We start from the raw sequence: 23,788 nt of genomic DNA, 5'->3' as shown, positions 1-23,788 counted from the left end.
CAGCTTGGATGTTACGTGGGTCCTGTTATCTCACTTCTCTGGCTGTGATTGGCGTTGTATGTATGTATGTATGTATGTATGTATGTATGTATGTATGTATGTATGTATGTATGTGTATGTATGTATGTTGTAAAAATGTCTAGTGGGCTTGAACCAAAAGCTCTTCATTTCCATGTACAGCTGCAGGCTTGGCAGTAGGTCAGTGGTTAAAAAAGTTGTGTGTGTGTGTGTGTGTGTGTGGTAGGGAATCCCAGAGTTAGTTTGTATTCCTGGCTCCTTAGGCTGGGGGTTGGAGAAGCTGCTTGGGGTGGACTTCAGGGATCTTTTTGGCGATGCCATGGGACCTGGAGTTCAGAAGGCAAAATTGGAGCTGCCCTCAGCTGGCCGAGAATAGAAAGGTAATCTCCTTGTCTCGGGCAGAAGGAGGCCTCAACCCAGGAGATGTTCACAGATGAGATGAATATGGTAGAAATGGAGGCTCTTTGGCCCTAAGCAACTCCTGGTGTCTATGTGCTCAACCAGCGCCACATGGACTGAGACCAGTGTGGATCCAGAGACACAGGCCTAGAGCCCAGGAGCCTTCCTGGGGGAAGGGAGATGGTGTGTGGCCTGGACAGAGGATACCCTCCTGGGGCAGAACTGAAGGGCATATTCAGGGAGGCTCCTGCTGCTCACTGGAAGGAAAATTCTGAGGAGTTGGGTGATCTGGGGTGGCCTAGCCCACTGCTGGCTGCTGTACAAGGTGTTCTTTCTGCCTGGAGGCCATCTGTGCTGCTCTATGGACTGGAGGCAAGGAGGGTGTGTCATCAGCTGTTTCACAGGGTCTCGTACGCAGCGAGTCGGGCAAGACAGGTGTGTTGGCAGCCTCCAGGATCTGCCTCACTTCCAAAGACTCAGAGGGCACTTTGGAATGTATCTGGGATCCCCGACCTTGCCCCGTGAGTTCACTCCTTGAAAAGGCAGGCAAAAATAGGCTATGAGCTTTTGTCATTCTGTGGTCCATTCTACAAACACTTCAGATCCAACTTCAAGTGCCACATCCTGTCACTGAACAATTATCTAATCGACAGGTCCTTATGAAATGACCAAGACGTTTGGACCTTTAAGTTTTCTTACCATCTTGATCCATTCTGTTCCACACATACCAGATCTGTTCAGTAGCTTGAACAGCAACAGCAGCAAACTATTCCGCTGGAGGCCCCACTTAGTTTAAATCAATGTGTGTTCCTGTGCATGTGTGTAAACATGTATGTGTGTCTTCTACAACATACAATTATTCTTCCAGGATTAGGATGACTTGCTGAAGGAACGGAGTTAAGTTTGAATACTGTTAGCTGACTGTCATTTGGGACACTAAATACCCCTGCACCTGCCAGCACCTTCCCGGGGGGTGGGGTGGGCACATGTCCCTGGGCCACGGTCCCTAAGGACTGCTAAGTCTCTTTTGCAAAAGGACCTCTATAATTGCATCGTTCTGGTTCAGGTACATCAAGAAACTGTTGCTCCTATTTCATTTGTCTTACTGGTTTGAGTGTTTGGGTGCGTGTGGAGTCCTGCGCAGAGATGGCAGGTAAGCGTCTATCAGAACTCTGAGGAAGGAGCACAGTGCCATCAACCTCAGGTGCATGAGCCTTCCCCTGCTCTCCAAGGCACAGGAGCAGATGTTAAGGCTATGCCTTCTACCTGGTGTGTCCGCCACTGCCTATCTGGGCTGTACATCAGGAAGAACAAGATTCACGAGTCTGTCTTGGGTTATGGTTCATAAGTGGCTGGAAAAAAAATGTCTTAAAATTGAGAAAATGGACCACAGTTATGCCACATACTCTGTCCTGACATGTGTTAGTCATTTAAAATCTAATGAACATACGGAGTTTTCTTCTTTTGGGAGCCTTTGGTATGAGGGTAAATTGATCAAACATCCATTACTGGAACTCCCATCCAGCTTTGCAATTCCTGGGTACCCTCCGTGGGCTCCACATCCATGAAGTTCTCTGTAGAGCAAGTGGTTGATAGTACTTAATACACGTTGTTCTGAGACTACAACCCAGAGAGGGAAGGGCCAGGCCTCAAGTCTCCAACTGTTCTAGCTAAGATGTGTGTTTTCTGTTACCGTTATGGTCTCTGCTAAGCAAAGTGAAATCTGGAAGAAGTGGGTTGGTGCTGATGCTCTTGTCTGTACAGCAGTGCCTGCTGTGCTGAGGGCGCCTCTCGGAGGCTGGTCCCTTGTGGGCAAGGCTTGCTCGCACCCAATTTTGGAGCATGTGGCCAAGTGCTATTCAGTTCTGTAGTCCTTGGCTTCTTGTTGCTAAATTGGGGCCATTTGATTGCCTTCCCATCAGCTGCATTCGTTTAAACTTGCAGATAACCAGCAAGAAATTAGAACACCTGGCTTCAGCTTTGTAGTGTCCTTGGGTATTTTAAAACTTTTTGAAACAAAAATAGTCATAGTGTCTAGTGAAATCCTCTTAAACCGCTTCTTTCTGAAAGGCCTGACATCAAGTAGGGACAGGGCTATGGCACTCCTGTAGGACACAAGCCACATACTCTTTCTCCCCTTCACCCAGCCAGCCTGGCTGTAGTCACAGCTCTTACTGTCCGTGCTCTACAACCATTTCTATCATATGCTTTGGGCAGGCACAGCAGTGAGGATGCCTTCCCAGGAATTAAAGGGGAGTTTAGAGAGAGTTTCCCAGAAGTGCATAGAAAGCAAGAAAGGGATGATGATGGATGGCAAGAAGCATGGCAGCCTCCCGAGTATGGGATACCCACATGCCTTCCAAGCATTGGTTCCTGCTGATGCCAGGCAACATTCAGTTCTGATACACTGGTTTCCAAATACTTCCAGCCACTCGCTAAGAACTGGTGTTTCAGTGGAGATGCTATCTGAGACTGACTGCAGAGATCTCTTGGATTTGATGAATTTGTAGGGCTGCCTGCATGAACAGTTGCAGGCCGCTAGATCTGCCTGGGGGTGGTGACCCCCGCTCCAGCTCCATGGCACTGCAACGGGAAGTGGGCCTGCCAGCAGACAGAACTTGTTTCTCACCTCCCACCAGCAACCTCCACTCAGTCCCAGACCCCAGGCACATGAAGCACAAGTCTCAGGGGACCGTTCCCATGCTGTGGGGAGCTCAAGGAAGCCCCCAGCATCTCTTGCATACACCACTGGCAGTGTGGCACAACTGGCCACCGGGGGCACACATGCCCGGGGAGGCCTGCTATGTTGCCTTTGTCCCTTTTAAAATTGAGTATATGCAAGCCATTTGCACTATGGAATTGCATGCCATGAAATTCCTAATTGTGTGCACCTTAGTTTGAATATGACATTATGTAGCATGCACAAAAGAACGGATGGGCTTGGGCTTGTCCTCCAGTCACTCTTACTGCTTGTTGGGAGCACAGCATTCCTCTCAGCCAATCCCAGGTTTTGCGGAGCCCGTGTGACTCCAGCATTCACTATCCAGTGTCTCCCCCTTCAGCCCATGCTTCCTTTCCCGTCATCCTCTCACTTAAGCTGATTGCTCACCAATTTGCACAAATGGGAATGTTGTTATGATCATTATCTTAGCAGTAATTTCATCTTGATTTTAAGTAAGCCCAAAGCCCGCTTCTGGATTTAAAAAAAAAAAAAAAAAAAAGGCATGTAAGCACCTGTGTCCTGTGTTTATCAAGAAAGCTTTGAGTCCCTTAGTGGGATGGAGGGTGCATGGACAAAGGGGGCATTTTCTCCCACACGATAAATTCACCAGATGTGTCCGTAGCTATGAGAACGCAATGATTATATTCACAATAACAATATCACTGGGTAACCTCTCACAATAGATTTGTATAATCAATACGGGTCTATTTTTATGTCAACTCTGTAGGGCACCTTCCAGTCTTTTTCAAGATTGTTAAATTGAGACAAGTAATTGAATAATTTGTCCTATTTTTATTTAAAAAGTGAATGGACTGAAATGTTAATGTGAATGTACATTTCTTAACTGCAACTTTTCTACTGAGTGTTTGCACTATACTCTCTGGAGTCTTATCTAACAAAAAATAAAGGAGAAAAATTGCTTGAGTAAACTCTGGCCAGTTTCTTTGAAAGACAAATGGTTGTCTTTGAAGTCATTCCTGACTCTTTTCATCAGAGTGGGAGGTTATTATTCAAAATGTCACATACCACATGGCCCCTGGGTGAGGAAAGCCATGTTCATTTTTATGCCACCACTCCTTTACCTTTCTCACGTGGATTTAAGTCCTGGACTTCTGTAAATCTCACAGTTCAGATAGTTCTTAGTCAGACAATGTTTGAATGTTAATATGGACTCCGTGCTTCTTTCAGTCTGGGGTATTCTGTCAGTAAGGTTATTTCTTGGATCTTTCAGAAGCTCCTCTACCTGATAAGTTTTTTGTTTTATTCTCTGTGAAGTCTCTCATTGCCTCTGTAAGTGCTAGGCAAGTGCTCCGCCCCTTCCCTACATCCCCAGTGTCATTTGCCCCTTCTTAAAAGATAAAAAGTCACCTGAGCACAGAACTAAACTGGTGACAGGCTTCTTTTAAAAGTTGAGAAATATTAACTCATCCCAGGTTAGCAGAATGTTGAGGGATCACGTCCGCAGTCACGATGCCACTGAGGCATTTGTTTTTCCTTTTAGAGGGACAGGAGCGGGAGGGAGGGGAGGTGGGGGTGGGGTGGTGTGTACTCTGGTATCAGGGAGACTTGGGAAAACAAAACTGAAGGGACTGGCTCACATGACTGCAGCTGGCATGTCTGAAGCTGAGCATGCTGGGAGACTGAGGAGGAGCTTAGTTTTCAGCTTACATCTGACTGTATGAGGCCATTGTCACTGTGGCAGGTCACCTGCTTTACCCTAAGTCTTTTGCAAATGTAAATACCTTCACAGCAACATTTGTATGGAGTCTGGACAGACTATTGTAGTGTGGCCTAATCAGACTGACCCAGAATTAACTATCAACATATGCGATGTGTAGTTTTCCTCTTTTAATTAAAGACTGCCACTTTCATGTCAAATAAAATTGTGTCCTAGCAAAAGGATATATTTTTAAGTTATGGAATGAATACTCCATTAGATTAAAAAGCAACAAAACAACAAAGGGCATATGCAAAATCATGGAAAGTCTGAGACTAAGAAATCCAAGCTGCTGGAAACGTCATCAGCAGAACTATCAATGAGAGGAACACGACTTGAAGGCAATACCATGCCATATGTAACACCAGGTCGGTGTTTTTAGAAAGGTAATGAATGTAGCATTGCACATCCGCAGTGAGATCACACTTCTTCACTTGCTCACAGGAAGTCTTCACTTGGTAAAATGTCACAGGGACCACAAGGTGGAGTGGTATGGTTTTTCGTGTGGTAAAATCCACCCCAGGATTCTAGCGATAGAGAGCAATTGTACCAATCCTAGTTGTCCCCCTCCTCCAGGACTTCATTGTGCTGTTGATAGTGATGAACAACTGGGAATAGATTGTGGTAGGCAAAATTCTAAGATGACCCTCCACCAAGAGGGACTTGTAACAGCATGCTACGAGAATGAGAGACTCCACTCTCATCTCTTGTGACGGTATGCTGTGCCGCTCCTAACTGTGCCAGGGGTTATACCGTCTGAAACATGGACCTCCCATGTTTTGTCTGGCTGGTGGCCGGAGGATAAGCTGCAGAGAGCTGAAGGCTGATGGGTTCTATCCAGCCGTTAGTGGCTTAGAAGTTTAGCTAGCTGCATGACCGGGAGAAGAGGGTCAGCATCTCAGAGCAGAGAGGCTCTCTTCTGGCAGCCAGCAAGAGAAGGAAATCTCAGACTACAACTGTAGGCAAACAGACTGGAAGGACTAGCTTTCCCTGGGGCCCTGGAGCAGGGGCTAACCTGGGCTTCAGTTCTGCTGAACACAGTTAAATCACTCTCAGTGTTTGTGTTGGCAGTTTTTTTTAAAAAAGCACAGCTTTTCAAAAGTTTTTATGTCCTCAGACTTTGAGGACATAATTCTAAGTTCTTAGAATCTTCCCAGCTATCTTGAAAATAGGGCTATAAGCCCTAAAGAGCCTTCACTCTACCCACAGAGCTCAGAGCTGTAATGCTTCTTGCTCTCTTCCTGAGTGTCCCAGCCTCCAAGTCTTGTCTGAAAGCTATGATGCTAGTAGGCATACCTGATGCCATGACTGCTAGCTACTGCTGAAGGCAACAGCCCTAGCAATAAGCCCTAGTGCATGGAAAATGGCCTCCGGCTTCTACAGCGTGCAGCAATAGGCCTTGGCTTGGAGTTAGTTGGTTGTCTGTCCATATTAAAGGTGCTTCCCCTTGTCTACCCATGATTCTACCAGGGTAATGCAGAAAGACCCCAGCCAATTACAGGTAACCCGAGGAATGGAATCAGCCAACATGAACAAACCTGGAGGTAGATTTCTGTCCAGCAATTCTAGGTAAGAAATTACCTCAATCTCACCTCAAGAGAGCCCTGAGAGGACCACAGCTGAACTACCAGAGCAGGGATGTGATAAAAGGGTGTGTTTGTGAGCCATTGTGTTTATAACATTCAGCCATGGGAAATGACAAGGCAGCAAGAAGTACTCGCCTAACTGGTTTTTAATCAGAACAAACTCCACAGGGAAACTCAAACCTGACGGGCATATCATAGGATTAGAAATTAGTTCTTTAACGATACTCCATGCAAAATGGGTGCTAGTATTGAGGCACTGTGTGGAGAGAAGTGTGATTGCACAAGATAGAGGGAAAGACCTCTTGGCGACTGAGGGTACTGCAAGTTGGAACAGCTGGGAAGCAGAATGGGTTCTATTTTCCTTGTAGGTTTTAGGACCTCTGTGCTGCAAAACATGGTCTTACAGACTCAAATAATCCATTCTTACCTCGAAGCAACCATTGTTGGCATCATCCCCAAGGACCATTACTCATCAATTCTCACAGTTAACTTAGGGATCCTGTTGCCTGAACAGCCTGAGCTAGCAGCACCAGCCTCACACGTCTCAGTCTGGGAATGCTCCATCTCCGGCTCTCAGTTTCTCTCAAGCCAAGGCCTCCTTGCAACCCAGAGAGTGTCAGAGTACAAAGGGGATGTTGCTCTAGCTGAATGGCCTATCGGTGTCTTGTTGCAGACAGAGTGTGGACTATTTACACGGCCTTATCCTCCCAAATGGAACATTTTAAATAACCTTTAAAAATATTTGTTTGTATGTGAGAGCATGAGCAGGTATTTTAGGTCAGAGGACAATTTGTAGGAGTCAGTTCTCTCACTGTATAGACTCCAGGGATCAAACTCAGGTTGTCAGACTTGACAGCAAGCACCGTTACCCCACTGAGCCATCTTGCCAGCCCCAAGGATGACATTTTAATCACTTCGGCTGGAGCCTGTGAGTAAAGTATGCCACAACTAGACAAGTACACAACAATCCAGAAAGAACAACATAAATATCCAGGAAACAATCTGTCACCTAAGCCCTTCCTCTGGTGCCGACAATTCTTTCTTTCAAGAACACAGTGCCCCAAACTGCTTCTCTGAACTTGTTCTGTATTTGAATTTCAGTCTTTAAAAAGTGAGGTTGAAATAGAATTCTCTTGGCCCTATATCTGAATTGATTTGCATTCCAGCACAAACTTTGGAAATAGTTCTCATGAAAAGAGTTTATTTTTAATAACGAAGATTGGAAGGACTTTTCTCTGATGCATTCAATCTCCATGTCACACAGTTCTAATCAGGTTTTAAAAATAGTACCCTGTCTTATTTGAAAAAATTAATAAAGCTCTGACACTTTCACAAGACTGCTTTTATAGCCAGATAATTACACAAATGAAAATAGAGACTTAGTAGGCAGTGGCTTGTAAAGCATGCAGATGTTTAAATATAAAGTAAGCGATCACCTATAGAGAACATCATATCACGTGAAATCCGAAGTTGCCCTGCACAGTTGCAGCTGCTGGAGGTGCACAGTTGCAGCTTCTTGTTTGCAGTCCTGGAGGCAGACAATGAAACCTGTTACCTGTGGCTACAAGCAGACGGCCCTAGACCTTACATACTCTAGACTTTATTATGCCCTATTCCTTTATCAGGGCTTTCTCCGTGTCATTCCACCATAGCACCAACCTTTTATCTGCAGCCAACCACTGCCCTACTGTGGACAGAACAGGTGGGAGGTGGGATAGACTGCATTGGAAATATAAACATCCATCCATCCATCTATCTATCCATGTATCCATGTACATTTTTTAGCAAGACAACAGCAAACATTCCTAAGACTAAAAAGGATCTCTGTATTTAAGTGGCCATATCATGTCCGCACAAAGAGGTCAGCCTGAGAGCACCTGGAGGCAGTCCGATGTTAGCCGAAGCTCCACGGTGCCCATCTTGTACCTTCTTCCTTATGCTGTCTGGAATGGGGGTGGCCACCACCCAGGGCTGGGATACTTAATGGAGACAGAACGTGGGGAGAAAGTGGAGAGGGTAGCTACCCAGGCTCTATTCCCCTTGCTCCATCCACAGAACAGCCTTGACATCTTTCCCGGTGTCTAGAAATCAGAGCTTTCTAATCATGCTGCCCTGAAGATGAGTAGGAAATCAATCCAAGATATTCTTGAGGGGACCCTAAACTGTGCTCTTTTCCAGTTTCTCCTATCCTCAAGAATTCACACTAGTCCTCTCTCGCCATCTGTACCAGCCATGGTTCCGTGTAGCAGATGACCTTCCTTTCCACTATAGGCCTAGTTGAGTCCCAAGGGAAAGCTCAGAACCTCCAGTCAAACCAAGCTTGTACCTGGCTTAGTATTTCAGGATCTCCCATCCCATTTCCTTCTGGTCTCACCTCACAAAAGCCTGAATGAAGTCAGCCCAAAGAATTAGGAAGTCCCCAGTGCACATGGCTTTTCCAGGGAAGAGGGAGCCGGGCCAGCAGCTGGGCCCATATGCTTTGTATTGCAGCTGATACCTTTTGTAATTTTTCAGATAAGGGAAACAAGGGTCAGAGGAGCATAGAGATTGTCCCTGAGGTCAAAGCCAGAGTGTAGAGGGCACAGAGCTCAGTCAGGCCCAGTGACCTTTACAGGTTGCAGAACAAAATCTCATTCTCTTTCAAACTGCCAACTCTGTTCCTTGGCATACTCCACCCTGACCCAGGCTGAGGCCATTCTTTCCATAGTTTGGATAGCAAGATCTGCTCCCACCTTACTCACCTGTGCCAGCTGGTGTGCATGAGTGGTGTAGACAAGGAAGTCATGCCAGGGTACCAGGGTCCTGAGCATCTACACTGACTGTGCTGATGTTGAATGGTTCCTGGGCTTGGTTGGGGATCCCAGTATTAGGGACACCTTCTTGGATGGTAAGCTCGTGATGAACTGCCTCCTCAATTTCCAGAAGCATCTGGGCCTCCCATTGCTGCAAGTGTCGCATCTGTGTAGAGAAAGACAGCAACCTGCAAAACTGTTCTCGCTATGGGCAACCAGTGTGCACTGTGTGCTTGGGAGGTTAGAGCCCAGCGGGCCTAGACTCCCATCCGGGTCTGAGACACCAGACAAACCCACAGGGTTCTCCCTGACTTCTGTGTTCCCCTGTGTGTGGAGAAGGGGTAGAGCCCAGACTCAGGCTTTCTCTTAGAGGTCAGCACCCGAGGCTTATCAGAGTGAAAGACCAAAATCTGCAAATGGTGGGTAGGAGCAAAGGGGCTGGCTGTACTGACTTCTGCTACCCTAGAGGTTAGCATCCTCAGGAGGGATACAGGGAAGAAACAAGCAGGAAGATCCCTCCTAAGCCTCTCTATGAAGCCCACACATGCTACAGGCTTCCACCAGTCAGTTAATAGGTGTTTGGAATTGGGGTCTGTTGACAGGAACTGGAAAGTGGGCAGATAACATGTTTTTGTTGTTTGAGATGGTCTCAGGCTGGCCTACTGCCTCTGCCTGCCAGTGCTGGGGTTACAGCTGTTCACCACACCTGGCCTAAACGTACATCTTCTTAGTGCTGTCTCTACTTTGGCCACTGTTCCTGCCAGGATGCTTTCTGGTACTCATCTGATCTTCAGGGCTCTGGTAAAGAGCGGCGCTGGCATCAGGAGAGGCAGAAGCACCTCAAAGAGAGGCAGGGGTGGGTGTGACTCATAACTCTGTGTGAGGGTGAGCCATTTGCGGTTAGGGAAGAGATGGGGCAGCTTAGCCAGCCCTGACCTAGGACCCTATGGTAACAGCATCCTGCTGTGTCTAGGCACAGTTCAAAGTGAAGTAAAGAATATAATGGCCCTTTAGGAGAACCTATGTAGTGATGTGGCAAATGGGACAATTTCTGCCTACAATTGCTCTCCCGAATCCTCGGTACCTGGAAGCCTGTGAGCTAGAGACCTGGGACAAGGACCAGCCAGAGCCTGCACTGGGGACAAGGCTTGCAGAGCCCAGGGCTGGGAGTCACGGTGTACATGGGCAGGGCAGCAGCATTCAAAGCATTGCTTCTGAGCAAGAAGCCGACAGCTGAGCATTGGGTGTCAGAAAAGCTGGGGGGCCTTGTGACCTCATAGGCTGTGGTGGGCACCCAAGCGCAGGGCCAGAGGAACTGAATGATGGAAGGTAAATGGCCCCATATGAAATCTGGAAGGCACACAGGGACCTGGAGCTCCCTGGGGACAGGGCTAAGTTGGGAGTCAGAAGACCTACTGCAGCTGCTTGTTTCTTTGGGTCCCGTCTCCTCTGCCAGGGACTGTCTGGAATCCCAGGCATCCCTGAGTTCCTTGGCCGGCTCGCTGCCCGCAGGGCCTCTGTCTTCTGAAGCTGCTCCTTGTTCGATGAGGCTGACACGCGTGGTTCTTCCCCTGCAGCTAGATGGTCTGAATGGGGCTCCACCTGCCCACTGGAACTCTCCAAGTCCTGAACAGTCGAAAGCCTTTTTCTGAAGGTGGCTGTGGGGCTGACCCCTACCAGCTGGGACACAGAGCCCTGGAAGGAATCTTCAGATATCAAGGACTGGTGGTGTTGGAAGGTCCTTCTTGAGGGCCTTGGGCTCCAGCCCATAGCCATCTCCTTGGGAGTGCTGTGAATGGCAGGTTTCTTCCAGTCTGGCCTCTTTTTCACTAGAGAAATGCTCAACTCAGGAACCTGGAGATAAAAACAAAAATCTGGGTCCTAGATAGTTGCACGATTTTCACAGGAAGAGAGTACACTGTTACTGAAGCACAACCACCCAGAGACACATATCCTAGTGACCCTAGAGAAGGGAACGTTAAGCACCCATGGCTGGAGACTTAAAGCACATACATGGTGGGACACTACATCCCTTACACTGATGGTTAATGACAGCACAGGGAGCAATAGTCAGAGATGGGTCACCAGGATAGGGTGGATAGGGTTGAAGCACAGAGAATGCTCTAGCAAACTGCCTATCTTGGGGGTTGGAGGATTGTTATATGTTATCAATGAAATAATTTCAACTCAGAAATCTCAGCCTAAAAAGACTAATGATGAACAGGGGAGGCCAGCTGGGCTGGTGGCTCCCTTGGGTGAAGGAGTCAAACAACTTTCACAGGGCTCACCTGTGACCGTTGGAAAACCAAGATATTTACATTATGATTCATGACAGCAGCAAAACGACAGTTTTGAAGTAGCAACAGAAATAACTTTATGGTTGTCGGTCTCCATAACATGAGGAAGTGTATTAAAGGGCCACCGCCTTAGGGAGGATGAGAACCACCGCTGTAGCTGATTGCTGGAGGTATGTGGGCCATGCTGTCATTGGTTATCATATGCCAATGCCAGTCATTTGGATTGAATTTCTCCTCCAAGATAAAACCTAGACTTAACAATATCCTGCATGCACACCCTTTGCTTAGACACTAATGACAGCTTCCCACAGCCTTCGTATCCACAGGCCCTGCATGAGTGGATTTAGCTGAGTGCCGGCAGAAAATAACCAAGACAAAAAAAAACACAAAAAAAAAAAAAAAAAAAACTGTTCAGTGTAGGTAATTTCCAAAGTAGCAGCATTCATGTGAGCACGCAGGGGCTTTCTTATGGTAATTCCGAACACAATGTGGTAATTTCTGTGGCATTTGAATCGTTCATGCTCTCTGTTATGAGGAAGCAAGGTACGGCCAGGTTATGCACAAACACTAGAGCATTTTCTGTAAGGAATTTGAGCATCAGCCAGTGGATTCTGGCATCTTGAAGAGAGTTTTGGAATTGATCATCTGAAATTAAACACATTTGTGTTTGCCATAGGGCATGCTTCTCTCCGCCACCTGACAATGCTTTCCGTGAAATGACCTGATAGCAACTAGCACTTTGTTTTCTGTACTGCTTGAGGATTTAGACAAACCCTTCATGCAGGCAGCACAACAGCATACCAACTGGGGTCAGCTTGATAGCAGTACTAGGTCGCCATTTTGCTATCGTCCACCTTTATGAAGCAATTTCTTGCATGTAATGTTTTGTAGTGAGAGCGGCAGTGTCCAAGGCAAGTATTGACAACCCCAAAATGCTAAAGAAGCCATTGTCACTCGGGGGTGAGAGGAACTGGAAGACTTCAAAAACTCTTGGAATTGGGGTCTGTGGATGTCGTAAATTTTTTTGTTTGTTTATTTAAGAAAACGAGTTTGACACTTGAGCCTGGACAGTCTGCTACCCACGGACAAAGCCTCCATCAGTAGGAACCCAGAGGGCTTCTACTTAGGAGCAGGGAGTGCCCCTGACTTCTCAGCAGTAGGCTGGGGAGACCTAGGAAGGAGCTGTCCAGAGCCGATCACAGCGTGTGGCGACGGGCTCCAGGCCAGCACGTGATGCTGTGACCCACCTAACGTAGAGCACACCCAGGGTCCGCAGCAGCTTCTCTCAGGATAGGATCTGCTGGGGGCCTACTTGGCAGGCAGCCTGAGAGCAATCTCCAGAACTGCGCACAGCATTCCACGGGACATCTCCCTCCACGTGCCACACTCTACTCCGAGCTCTTCCTCCCAGCAGCACCCCTCTATGCCTACCCGTGTGTCTGACTCCATCCTGTCTTTCCTCTGAAATGGGCGTGCTTGGGCTGTTACAGCACCTGGTTCTTGGGACTAGAGAGCTTAGAAATACGCTTGGCAATAGTTCCCACTCAGGCCTGGACAGGTGCATGTGAGCACACCTAATGACCTCGTGGCAGTGCAGTGCCAGGGTAATGTTCTCCTCACCCTGAGGGCTTTCACCTGGCTGGTTTCTTCTTCACGTACTTGAGTATTACCTTAGAATATCTCTGAATTCCCATTAACACACTGTCAGGGCTGTCAGGGCACCCAACCCAGTAGAGACTCAAGACCTTTCCACATTCAGACAAGCCTAGAGCCACCAGAAAGTGCTAGAATCTCAAGTATGTCTGTGGCAGAGGATGCCTCCCTTCCCTTTCAGCTGTTCTCAGATTTGAGTTGCTAGCTCCCAGAGTACTGGTTCAGCTAAATTTCCGATTAAGCTCATCTGGGTGGGTCTCATAATGGAATCTCTAAGGGTTCTCAGAAGATGACAGTGAGTGGGGCCACAGTGTGGCCTCTACACCAGGTCATGAGAAACCCTGAGAATGGTAACTGAGTCACTCCCCACCTGCACCAACACTGGGTTCCCAAAGCAATCATTAAATACCTGAGGCAATTTGCATGGAAGTAATAAGCAGATTTTCAAAATATGCAAGCACAGCACACTAGTAAGCTCTGCATAGTGGAGCCCAGGTGCCTGGCTTTCCTGTTTCCCAGATTCACCTTGAAGTCTTTTTGTTTGGTTGGTGGTTGGTATAATGTTCTTTTGGAATGTATACACTTTACCCTTGTTCATTCAAATGCCGATTTCTCTCCCCCACTAGCTGGTTTCGATCTGGACATTGCATTGTGATGCTTGCTCTAAGCATCACCTGTCTCAGGTTTGTGTAAACATACCACCATTTGTTCTCTATATTGTCAATTAAACAACCACTCAATGCTGAGCAATGGAGAGGACAGGGATAGGGTGGGACATCCTGGTCTAGGAGGGAGAGAGAGGAAGCAGGAGGAGGGAAGGAGAATCCAGAGGAGAGGTCTTGGAACCATGTGGAGAGATAGACCAGACCTGGAATATGACTAAAAGTAAGTATAATGGGTGAAATCTAAACAGTAGGAAAATGTGGGGACTTGGAGGTTTAGGATGGAGTAACTATCGCCCACCATTGTGCCCTAGGTTAATTAAATAAATCCCAATCTCTGTGTGATGATTTGGGTATACATCTAATTTAGGACTAACCACTGATTGAGTAAAAGATATATCAATAGTAACTATTAATAACCACAACATTTTTTTTGAGATAGGGTTTCTTTGTGTAGCCTTGGCTATCCTGGACTTGCTTTGTAGACCATGCTGGCCTTGAACACACAGAGATCCAACCTGCCCCTGCCTCCCTGAGTGCTGGGATTATAGGCATGTGTCACCACTTAAGGCTTCACCTTGACTCTTCACAGGAATCTTCTTGCCCTTTAGTCCCCTGAGTTGCTGAGAATACTGGTGTATGCCACTGGGTCCAACTAATAATTTTTAAATATGCCCATCCTCCTGTATCCCAGATACTCTAGATATTTTGATGAAACTAACTTTTTGATTTTTTAAGGTTTTTTGGGGTGGGGGGTTGGAACAGGATCTCACTATGTTGCCTTGGCTGGCCTGGAACTCCGTATGCTGGGGTTTAAAGACCTGTGACACCACTGGGCATGCATCTCTTTTTGAATATTCCTTTCTTTAGGTCTATCCTGATTTGCTCTGTCTTTCCTGGCTGTGTGCATGGCATCTAGTTGGGCACTTAAAAATGACACACCCTGAATCTAAGAGACAACTCAATCTGGTTGTCCCTGGCATGTTCAAGCAAGTAATATTGCTGGTTCAAAGTCAGGCATACTTTGAGGTTTATAGCGCATTAATGACAGATTGTACTCTCAAAGGGCTAGACCCCCGAGCCCCACCAGCAATAGAATGTCAGCCACACACAGCTGTGTGTGGCAAATTAGCCAGCTATGCTGTGCTATGTACAGGGCAGATGAGCCCTACTTAATCTCCTACCATTCCCCTTCTTGCTCTCTGAAGCCTCAGGAAGACCTGCCTTGAGGGCTCTTGGTCTCTCTTGTCATAGCTGCAGTCCCCAAAGGGTAGGAGTGCACACCACAGTCTCAGCTCTGGGCTGGTGCTGACTCCATGCAGTGTCCCACAGCTGTATTTTTCTCAGGATTTCAAATGGGGAAAGCCCTGACTTACCACTTTGTTTTCTTGAGAGAGGAGAGATGAAGAAAGTCACTCCACACCTTAGGGACAAACCTCAGGTAGGTATAGATCAGGCAACATTATTGAGGGTGGAAAGCACAGGCTCACCTCAGAAGTCCCAGGGTTTTAGCTTGGTGCTAAGTGCCCCCAAGTATCGAGCAGTGAACCCCACTCTCTGACCCCCTTCTCCCTCATTAAGCAGCAGATGATTCTCTTTGCTCTGGAAGGAACCAGGAAGTAGATGGTATTTAAGAACAACCTGCCACAGGTAAAGCCTGGATGGCCACTAGCTTCAGTTTTCACAATCACATTTGGTCTTTATGTAAATAATGTTTTGAAATTGCCTAAATGTGTTCTTCTGGGCTGTTTCCATTGAGAGGTTTTTAAGTTTTTGGCTGCTTGCTTTAGGAGCAGTGAGAGAAACATAGTAAAACTATTCTTCTGAGATGACGGAAGGAAGGAGGCAAGGAAGGGAGGGAAGGAAAAAGGAAGAGAGAAAGGAAGGGAGGGAACGAGGGAGGGAGGCAGAGAGGGAAGTAGGAAAAAGGAAAGCTATATCACTTAGTTTACATTTCCCTGAAAAGATCACGAGATGAGCACATACTCTTTTTAAACGGTGAAACTCCCTGTCTGAGTAACTCAGGTCTGGGCTTTCCTGGCCCCCACTCTCTGCTACCTGAGACTCTGCTATTGTGACTCAGTGATGTCTTACTGGACAGTCTTGAGCTCCTGACAGCACATGAGTTTCAGAAAAGCCACTGTGACTACCACAGGCCTTAACAGTCTAAGGCAACCATGAGGCAGAGCACATGGCAAGTTGTTTGTCACCAGTATGACACATGGCCCCAGAACTAGCCATCCGTGTCTCGGTCCTACCAGCTAAAATCTGCAGGCAGGGGGGCTCTGCACAGAAGTATCAGTCCCCCAAAACAGTCGAGCACACTAGCATGGCAGATCCAGAGGTGCCTGGGGAAAGCAGAAGACAGGTAGAAGAGACAGGCAGCTCACCACTCCCAGGCTGGGGCCTGCAGTCTCACAGGGGGATGAGAAGATGGGATGGCACCGAGACCCATTCAAAACAGAGTCCAGCCTGGGAAATGAAACAAATGCCCAGCCACCTACACATAGCCATCCCCGTTTTCTGGAAGGTGAGCATGAGCTTTTACGGTTTAATCATGTGTATCTATATAGATGTGTGTCATATGTAGCAGGTATTAGTCAGTTTGACAAAGGAGCAATTGAAGACATGTCAAGTAATTTGTTCAAGGTCATAGAGATGGTAAGGACCCAGCCTAGACCTCACCTCAGAGTCCTCAGTAAAGTACAAGGCTTAACATACCACGCCATGCAAGGACCCCCTCATATCCCAACTTTTACAGTCTTTCTTTAAAATATAATTAACATACTGAATAACACTATAGTAGAATGATTTGATATGGTTTGAACAGATTTGAAAAAAAAAAATCACTTTTAAAAATGGTCGACATGACACATGCACCCAGTGACTTGACCGGTCATACATGATTCCTGTTGCACTAATGGCTAATGGGATTCAGAAGCAAGCCTGGCTTTCACACTCACTGCCTGGAAGGGGTTGCTTGCACTGGATTCTCTTGGGATACACAAATAGTTCTTGCTATATCAATACTGAAAATGTAGCGCTCATTTTAAACTCTATTTGGCGTGTTTAGGCCTCAACCTTCCTTCCAATCCTCCCACCTAAGTAGGAGAGAGAAGGGTGGTGGGGAGAGGGGGCCCAGACCCCTTTACTTCTCCCAGCTGTTTAGGGTTGAGGGTTTTTTAGGGCTATACCGATCTCCGTCAACCGCAGACAGAGCTAGCAGTCTCTTCCACGCTGCTGGGCCCCAAAGTGTTTGTCGCTGTCTGTCTGCTCCAAACGGCCACACTGTCAGTCTCTGGTCTCTCCAAACTGCTACAGGCCACACGCCAACACCGCCCATCAATAGTTCTCTTTCTCAGCTCTCTATTTATAGCCTCAGGGTCCTAGGCCACGCCCCTCCCCGTGCCGCACACGCACGTGGAAGGCCGGGGAAGGCCGTTACCAGCTGGCAAGAGCCACGCCCTGCACGAGACGATGAACAAGTGTGGACGGACTGCAGCCCAACTAAAATCCCACATTAGAGATTAAAACAATAGCATATTCACACAACATAACTGACAATGTTGAATTCAAATATCTGTCTCTAAAAAAAAAAAAAAAAAACTATGATGGATTTGAAACTAGAAAAAAAAAAGGTTTATATTTTTTCCCATGAGTCATGTGTCCTTATACCTACAGTCGTTCTTTCCTAGACACTTCCTGTGTCTCCCTTGTACATTTTTACAATTTGCTTCCACTCACCAACTTATGTATGGACTTGAATACGCTAGAGGCTAGGCTCCCCACACAGGGAGGCCGTGCTGTTCATTTCCACACCCCCTCCCAACACCCAGCGGTAGCCATTGCTGGGTGTTGGGTGTTGTTTCTGAAGAAATGCATCCATTATCCCTGAATACTCCACTCCGCCCTCCCCTAAAGAGGTGGTTTCCAGTGAGGGTGGGACCACAGGGCTTTGTGAGCTGCTGGCTCTGAACATGAGCTTGTGGGAACCCTGGACACGTGTTAAAATAGAGCGGCAGGTACATCCCTGGACACCAAGCTTCGGAGGATGGCCTTGCTCTCCAGCTCTTGGTAGCTTTATACTGCCTAGACCTCCATATACATTACAGATGTGAGGGAACAGGGTGCCTGAGCTCAGGAAGAAGACGATGAGTGATTATGTTTGTAGGCTTTCCGAATGGCACTTAATCTCTGCCCTCTCAAACTGATCTCAACACACCCCTCAAATACACTGGAGGGGGGTGACTTAGCTGTCAATGCCAAGGTTGAGGTCTTTTGACAAGGTCCCTGCTGCTCACAGTCTTCGGGAGCGTAGGTGTGGGCTAGTCCCCCTCCCCACTTTCATACAGTCCACACAGCGGTGCCTTTCATCTGCCCAGGAGCTAGCGCAGCGGGCCAGGCCTTTGCATGGCTTTACATCATCCCCATGTTAATCATAGACTGTGGGCAGAACATCTTTTTTGTGTTTTTCTTCCCTCAGCTTCAAAACAACCTCTTCTGAGGTTTCCCCTGGATTGCGGCACTTTTCACCTTTGAAAGGTTCCCTTTGCCCTTGACTCTTGTACCATTTTTTTTTTTTCTGGAGCCCAGATTGCCTAACTTTGTAGCTGCCTGTGGGTAAGCAGCACCCTGCATGAAGGGAACAGCGTGTGATGGAAGGCCTTCTGTGCTTTCATCATCCTCAGGCCCCTCGGCTTCTGTCCCTGGCAGCTGGGGGAGCCTGCAGGCAGCCCGAGGTGCTATCCACTCACATTTATTTAGCAGCCACTTTGCCAAGCAGCAGTTCATCTCTTTACAGCCTTGGCTATGCGATGCATGGGGGTGGGAGGATGGGGGTGGGGGTGCGGGTGGGGTGTGTTTTGTGTGTGTGTGAGGAAATCCGAGGTGAAAATGCAGACTTCTGCTCCCACATGACCCCCTCTTCTTCTGGTGCTAATAAAACTGTCAGAGACGGCTTCTTCGCTTGTGAGACTCAACACTGTTGTAGAAGTTGTCAAAACAAAAAGGCAGAGGTGTGAGGAAGCATCACTGGTTGAGCTGCTCAGTGTGGCCTTTCACACAGCTCCCCCTGGAGTGCAGGCTGGGATTGCCAAGAGAAGGGCTCTGTCAACTTTTCTTCTGTAACAGAGAGTTTGCAATGGAGCGGGAGGGAGTGCCTCCCATGTGTACAGGAAATACACAGGCTTTGATTTGGATAAAGCAGGAGTGGCACCCTCCATGCCAGACATCCCCTTTTGGCGCCAGCTGTGTGTAAAAAGCACCTACAAGACACTGGGCAGCAGGGTGGCACATGCCTGTAATCACAGTACTTGGGAGGTGAAGGCGGGAAGATCAGGAGCTTGAGGCTAGCACTCGCTGTATAGTAAGTTCAGTGGTAGCCTTGACAATGAGTGACCCTGTTCCGATAAAACAAAATAATGAAAACAACAAAAACAAAAACCCGAAGCATTATTTTCCTGTCCCCCTGCTAGTCCTGGTTGCTCCCTGCCTGGCCTTCAAGAATCTTAGCTCCTGGGATGTACAGTTGCTTATAGGACACTTATGTCCATTCCTGGTGATTACTCCAACTTGTAGTAGTTCAATCATTATTAAGGCTTTCCTCATCAGCACATTTAGACCCCTGAGTATTCTCTGCTTCCAGGCAGAGAGAATTGCTGGCCATTCTCAGGGCACAATGAGCTTGGTGGGTTCTCTTGCTTTCTGCTCTCTGTGCTTGGTCACATCACGGCAACCTTTGCTGCTTGGAGGATCTCACTTTCCCTCCAGCTTTTCCTAGAGGTGCTCAGACAGTCTTGATACTCTCTTCCTTCCTGCCACAGGCAGCACTGGATGGGCTTATGGGCCCTCCTTAGACTAACCTGCTTGCTGAGCTGTGAGCATGTGACTGGGACTGTCTGGGGCATCCCATTACCCCTTTTTCTCTATGCCTGACTCTGTCTTCCTCACTTAGAAGAACGCTCCTCTCTGTTCCACTGTGGCGTGAGGCAAGGCATGCAGACAGAAGCCCCGGGGAATAAACCATTAAGAAGCTGGGAGGAAGGGTCATCTGCCACACGAGGGAAGCCACAGGAATCTTGAAGGATGGCTTCTAGGGTATACTGAACACTGTGGACAGAGATAGAAAATTACAGGGACAATGGAAATTCCAGTGTGAAAATGCAAAGCTGGAGTGTGGAAGTGAAACTGAGTTGTTTGCAAGTGAAAAAGTGAGAAGGGCATCTCATTGGAAAACGAGTGGGCTTCTAAGGTTCAGGATTAGAGCTAGGCAAAGGCAGGTGGCTGAGTCAGGCTGTGACTCAGGAGAAGGGCCAGTCACCCCACTCCACACAGGACAGGCCAATGAACTGGCTGCCTACATGGGCCTGGAGTGGGGTGTGTGGGGGCTGGCTTCATTTGTGTTGACAATGTTGGGAATCAAAGTGGAGTCTGGTGGCTGTTTGGTTTGTGTGGCTGTGAGGTAAGCAATGGAAACATTGGGAAATCAATCTTTGGAAAGAAGGAAGAGCCACTGTGCGTAGGAGCAGGAGGACCCGGTGGAAGGACAACTGGCTGAGTGCTGGGCAATGCGCAGCGGAGCAAACTACTGGGGCCCTGGGCACTGCCTGGCACAGAGTCCCAAATATTTGTCTGTTTTGCCTTTCCTGTGTTTCATTAAGGAAACATTTCAAATGCGGACAGTGAACATAAATCGAGGAAGCCAAAGTGAAACCTCAGAGCGCAAATTCCACGTCCAGAAATGAAACTATTTGGGGCTTACATTCAAGCTATTCATTTAAAATAACTTACAGTTGAGTGTTAGGGACTGGAGAGGTGGGGTACTGTTCTTGAGGAGGACCTAGATTCAGTTCCTGGCACTCTTGTCATTGGGTAGTTCATAACTACCTGTAACTCCAAATCCAGGGAGCTCAGAGACCCTCTTCTGGTCTCCAAGTGCCCCTGCACTCACATGTGCACAAACCCCTCCCCCCCCCATGATCAAAAATAAACTCTTTACAAATCTGAATGTTTATTTAAAATAACAATGTTTAAAAACGGAAATCACTTGATCAGGTCCTTCACGAGGTACTGAATTTGGGACATCTTTGTCAGAAAAAAAAGTGGGCATGGTAGCTGGGCATGGTAGCACATTGTTGTGATACTGGCATCCAAGAAGCTGAGGCAGGAGGATTGCTATGTGTTTGAGTCTGGTCCAGATTGTTTGGTGAGACTCTGTTACAAATAAATTAATAAGCAGAAATAATGAGAGACGCACTCATGAGCTCATGAGTGTCCGGGAGCAGTATTGTTACCTGACCTTACTCCAGTTGCCCTCGCAGATGCTGGCCCAACTGCCTTTTTTTTTTTTTTTTAACTGTCCAAGTTGAACAAAATCCAGATTTGCAAAGTCTAGTCACTTTTATGAGGCCAGGAAGTTGGGGAGGAAGGGGTATCAGAGTAATTCCATATTCTTTTTCTCAGTATGGAACCCAAAGCCTTGTGCATGCCAGGTGAGCCCTCCATCTCTTACTTAAATCCAGTGTGATTAGTCTTTATGTAACATAAGCACCTGGGGTGGATCCAGAAGTCGGAGGAAGGGCATAGAAAAACCCACCTGTCCTCGGGCTCCTAAATCATACCCTTCTGTGGTAGTCATCCTGTCCCTTGTTTCGCATTCTTCTGAAGATGCTCAATACATTTAGAATCACAGCTGCTCTCCTGCAGCACCTATCTTCCCCTCTCAACAATTTTTTTTTTTTTTTTTTAGCATGGAGGAGGTACTACTTAATTAAAGAATGCCTTACTGTAAAGGTTTTTTTTTACTAGGAAATACAGAACTTCTCCACATGGCTCATCAAGGGCTGAGCTTTTCAGTGACTGCCCCAGGACTTCCTTATCCTGGGTCTGCCTGTGGACATTCAGGCTGTGTTGGGGACAACTTTGGAGTGAGCTCTCACACTCATCATCCATAGCCACGGGCTTGCACAGACCCCTGGCTCCTGGACTTCAAAATCCCTTTCTCTTCATACCCAGCCCCTTCAGTGACGGCCGCGGGATGGGCAGTGGCAGCAGCAGAAGCAGAACAGGTTCAATCCCCCTGTCCCTCTCTGGTGACAAGAGGGGTGCTTCCTTGGTTGGATGGGAATGGTCAGTGTGTACCTGCTGCCTGCTGCTTTGTGATGGAGCTGAGTTTCTGAATCTGTTATCCCTCTGGGGGACTCTCCCTCAGCCCCTTATCTGACACGAACCTGTAGCACTTGTTTTTAAAACTCTATTTTGATAGGGCTGTTGAGGCCTCAACCTCCCTTCCAACCTCCCAACCCTATGTAAGAGAGAGAAGGTTAGTGGGGAGAGAGGGCCCCTTTACCTTTCCTGGCTCTTTAAGGTCAATGGGTTCTTTTAGGGCTATACTTGTCTCCATCAGTAGCAGATGTAGCCAGCCGTCTCCTCACGCAGCTGTGGCCCGAACCGTTTCTCACTGTCTGTCTGCTCCAAACTGCCACACCGTCTGTCTCTCGGGTCTCTCCAAACTGCTACACACCATACACCAACACCGAACTCCACGCCACACCTCTCTTTCTGGGATCTCAATTTATATCCTCTGAGTCCTAGCCCACACCCGTCTCCGTGCCGCATGTGGAGGGCAAAAGCCACGCTCTGCTTGAGACAATTAACAGCTGTGGCCAACCTATAGCCCAACTAAAATCCCACACTTGGGATTAAAAACAAAAACATATTCATATAACATAACTGAGTTTACAAAGAAACCAAACTTCCGTTATATAACTCCCCTTCCCCTCCCCACCCCCCGCATTCCACAACTCCCACCCATGAGTCCTCTCCTGGCAAGTGTTCTGCTGCTCACTGTGGCCTACTGGACAGAATCTCTTATCTCTGGTCCTTGGCAACGTATTTCTTATCTGTTGGGGCTTTTTCTGTACCTGAAATTAAAAATTGAGTCAGTCACCATTGACATACCTGCTCTTGAGCGGGCACCTGCACTGGCTTCTTCGGATGTGAGAGCAGCTGTTGGTAGGTGACACATACTGCACATGTGTTTGGTATGCCTTAGTGCGGTCACCCAGAAAGCCATTTCCCCAAGGCTCACACACAGGGAGCAGTAACGAACCGCCAGGTAACAGGAATGTCAGGTTTCATCCAGGACGTTGCAGGCCAGTCTCTGTGCCCTTGACCTGAAATTTCCTGCAACCTTTGACTTGAATGTCCTCTTCTAGAGCCAGGGGCTAAAGTTGAGATGGCCAAGACATTGAGGGGCTGGACAGGCATGTGCCACAGTGATTCAGAACAGTTTGTACCTCACTCCCAAACAATACCACGAAGGGCAAAACAAGAGGGCCCAAGCTGTTGCTTGGCTGTTGTTGGTTGTTTTGCTCTGAGCTAGCGCCTGGGTCAGGAGGTAGAGGTGAAGGTGGGTGGGAGACAAAATCTAGACCTTGGGGGGTCACAGAAGACACTCAGGGGCAAAGGGGGTGGTCCCTGATCAGTTCCGTACTGGGTGGTTTGGGGGAGATTCCAGGGTGAGTCCCATTTCTGATTGTCCTTAAAGGTTTCTGAAGTTTTTCTCGTGATATAAAAGAGTGAAAAATAGTGCAGAGAAAGCTGTGATACTTGATCAGGGATGAGTGTCTCAGAAAAAGCTTGGGTCGGACTCCATGGCCACACAGAACAGGTCACTGAGGCCCTGGGCCTTTCTCCTCTTTGGAGGTACCATTGTTTTTGGGATTGCAGTCTTGATAGAGTCCTTTCCTTGCTGGCTAGGGGCTTCTTGGGGAGGAGGGAGAAACAACTATGGGTGCTGTCACAGAGAACCTCACTTCTGCCCCTCCCTTTGGGGCCTGGAGCATTCTTGGCCTAATCTGTCCTTTCTCCTTCTTAGTCTCTGAGGCTTTCCTTGAGTCCAGTTGAAGAGCCTCATCGGCTAGGTCTTTGATGTCCCCTGAA

General features: G+C 47.7%; 1 protein-coding gene across 1 annotated transcript; it reads right to left on the bottom strand.

Annotated features, from left to right (window-relative positions):
* Positions 1–9,223: 9,223 nt before the first annotated feature.
* Ccdc201 (coiled-coil domain containing 201) lies at positions 9,224–21,482 on the bottom strand. The gene is made up of 3 exons (XM_055624044.1): positions 21,441–21,482; positions 10,651–11,088; positions 9,224–9,400 (listed from the first exon to the last, which is right to left on the bottom strand). The coding sequence occupies exons 1-3, from the start codon at positions 21,480–21,482 to the stop codon at positions 9,224–9,226; spliced, it is 657 nt and encodes a 218-aa protein (XP_055480019.1).
* Positions 21,483–23,788: the final 2,306 nt, after the last annotated feature.

This window comes from Psammomys obesus, unplaced genomic scaffold, assembly GCF_907164565.1.
Source record: "Psammomys obesus unplaced genomic scaffold, mPsaObe1.curated_primary_1811, whole genome shotgun sequence".
NCBI lineage: Eukaryota > Metazoa > Chordata > Mammalia > Rodentia > Muridae > Psammomys > Psammomys obesus.
Note: the sequence above shows the minus strand (reverse complement) of the source record. Positions and strands in the feature narration are given on the sequence as shown.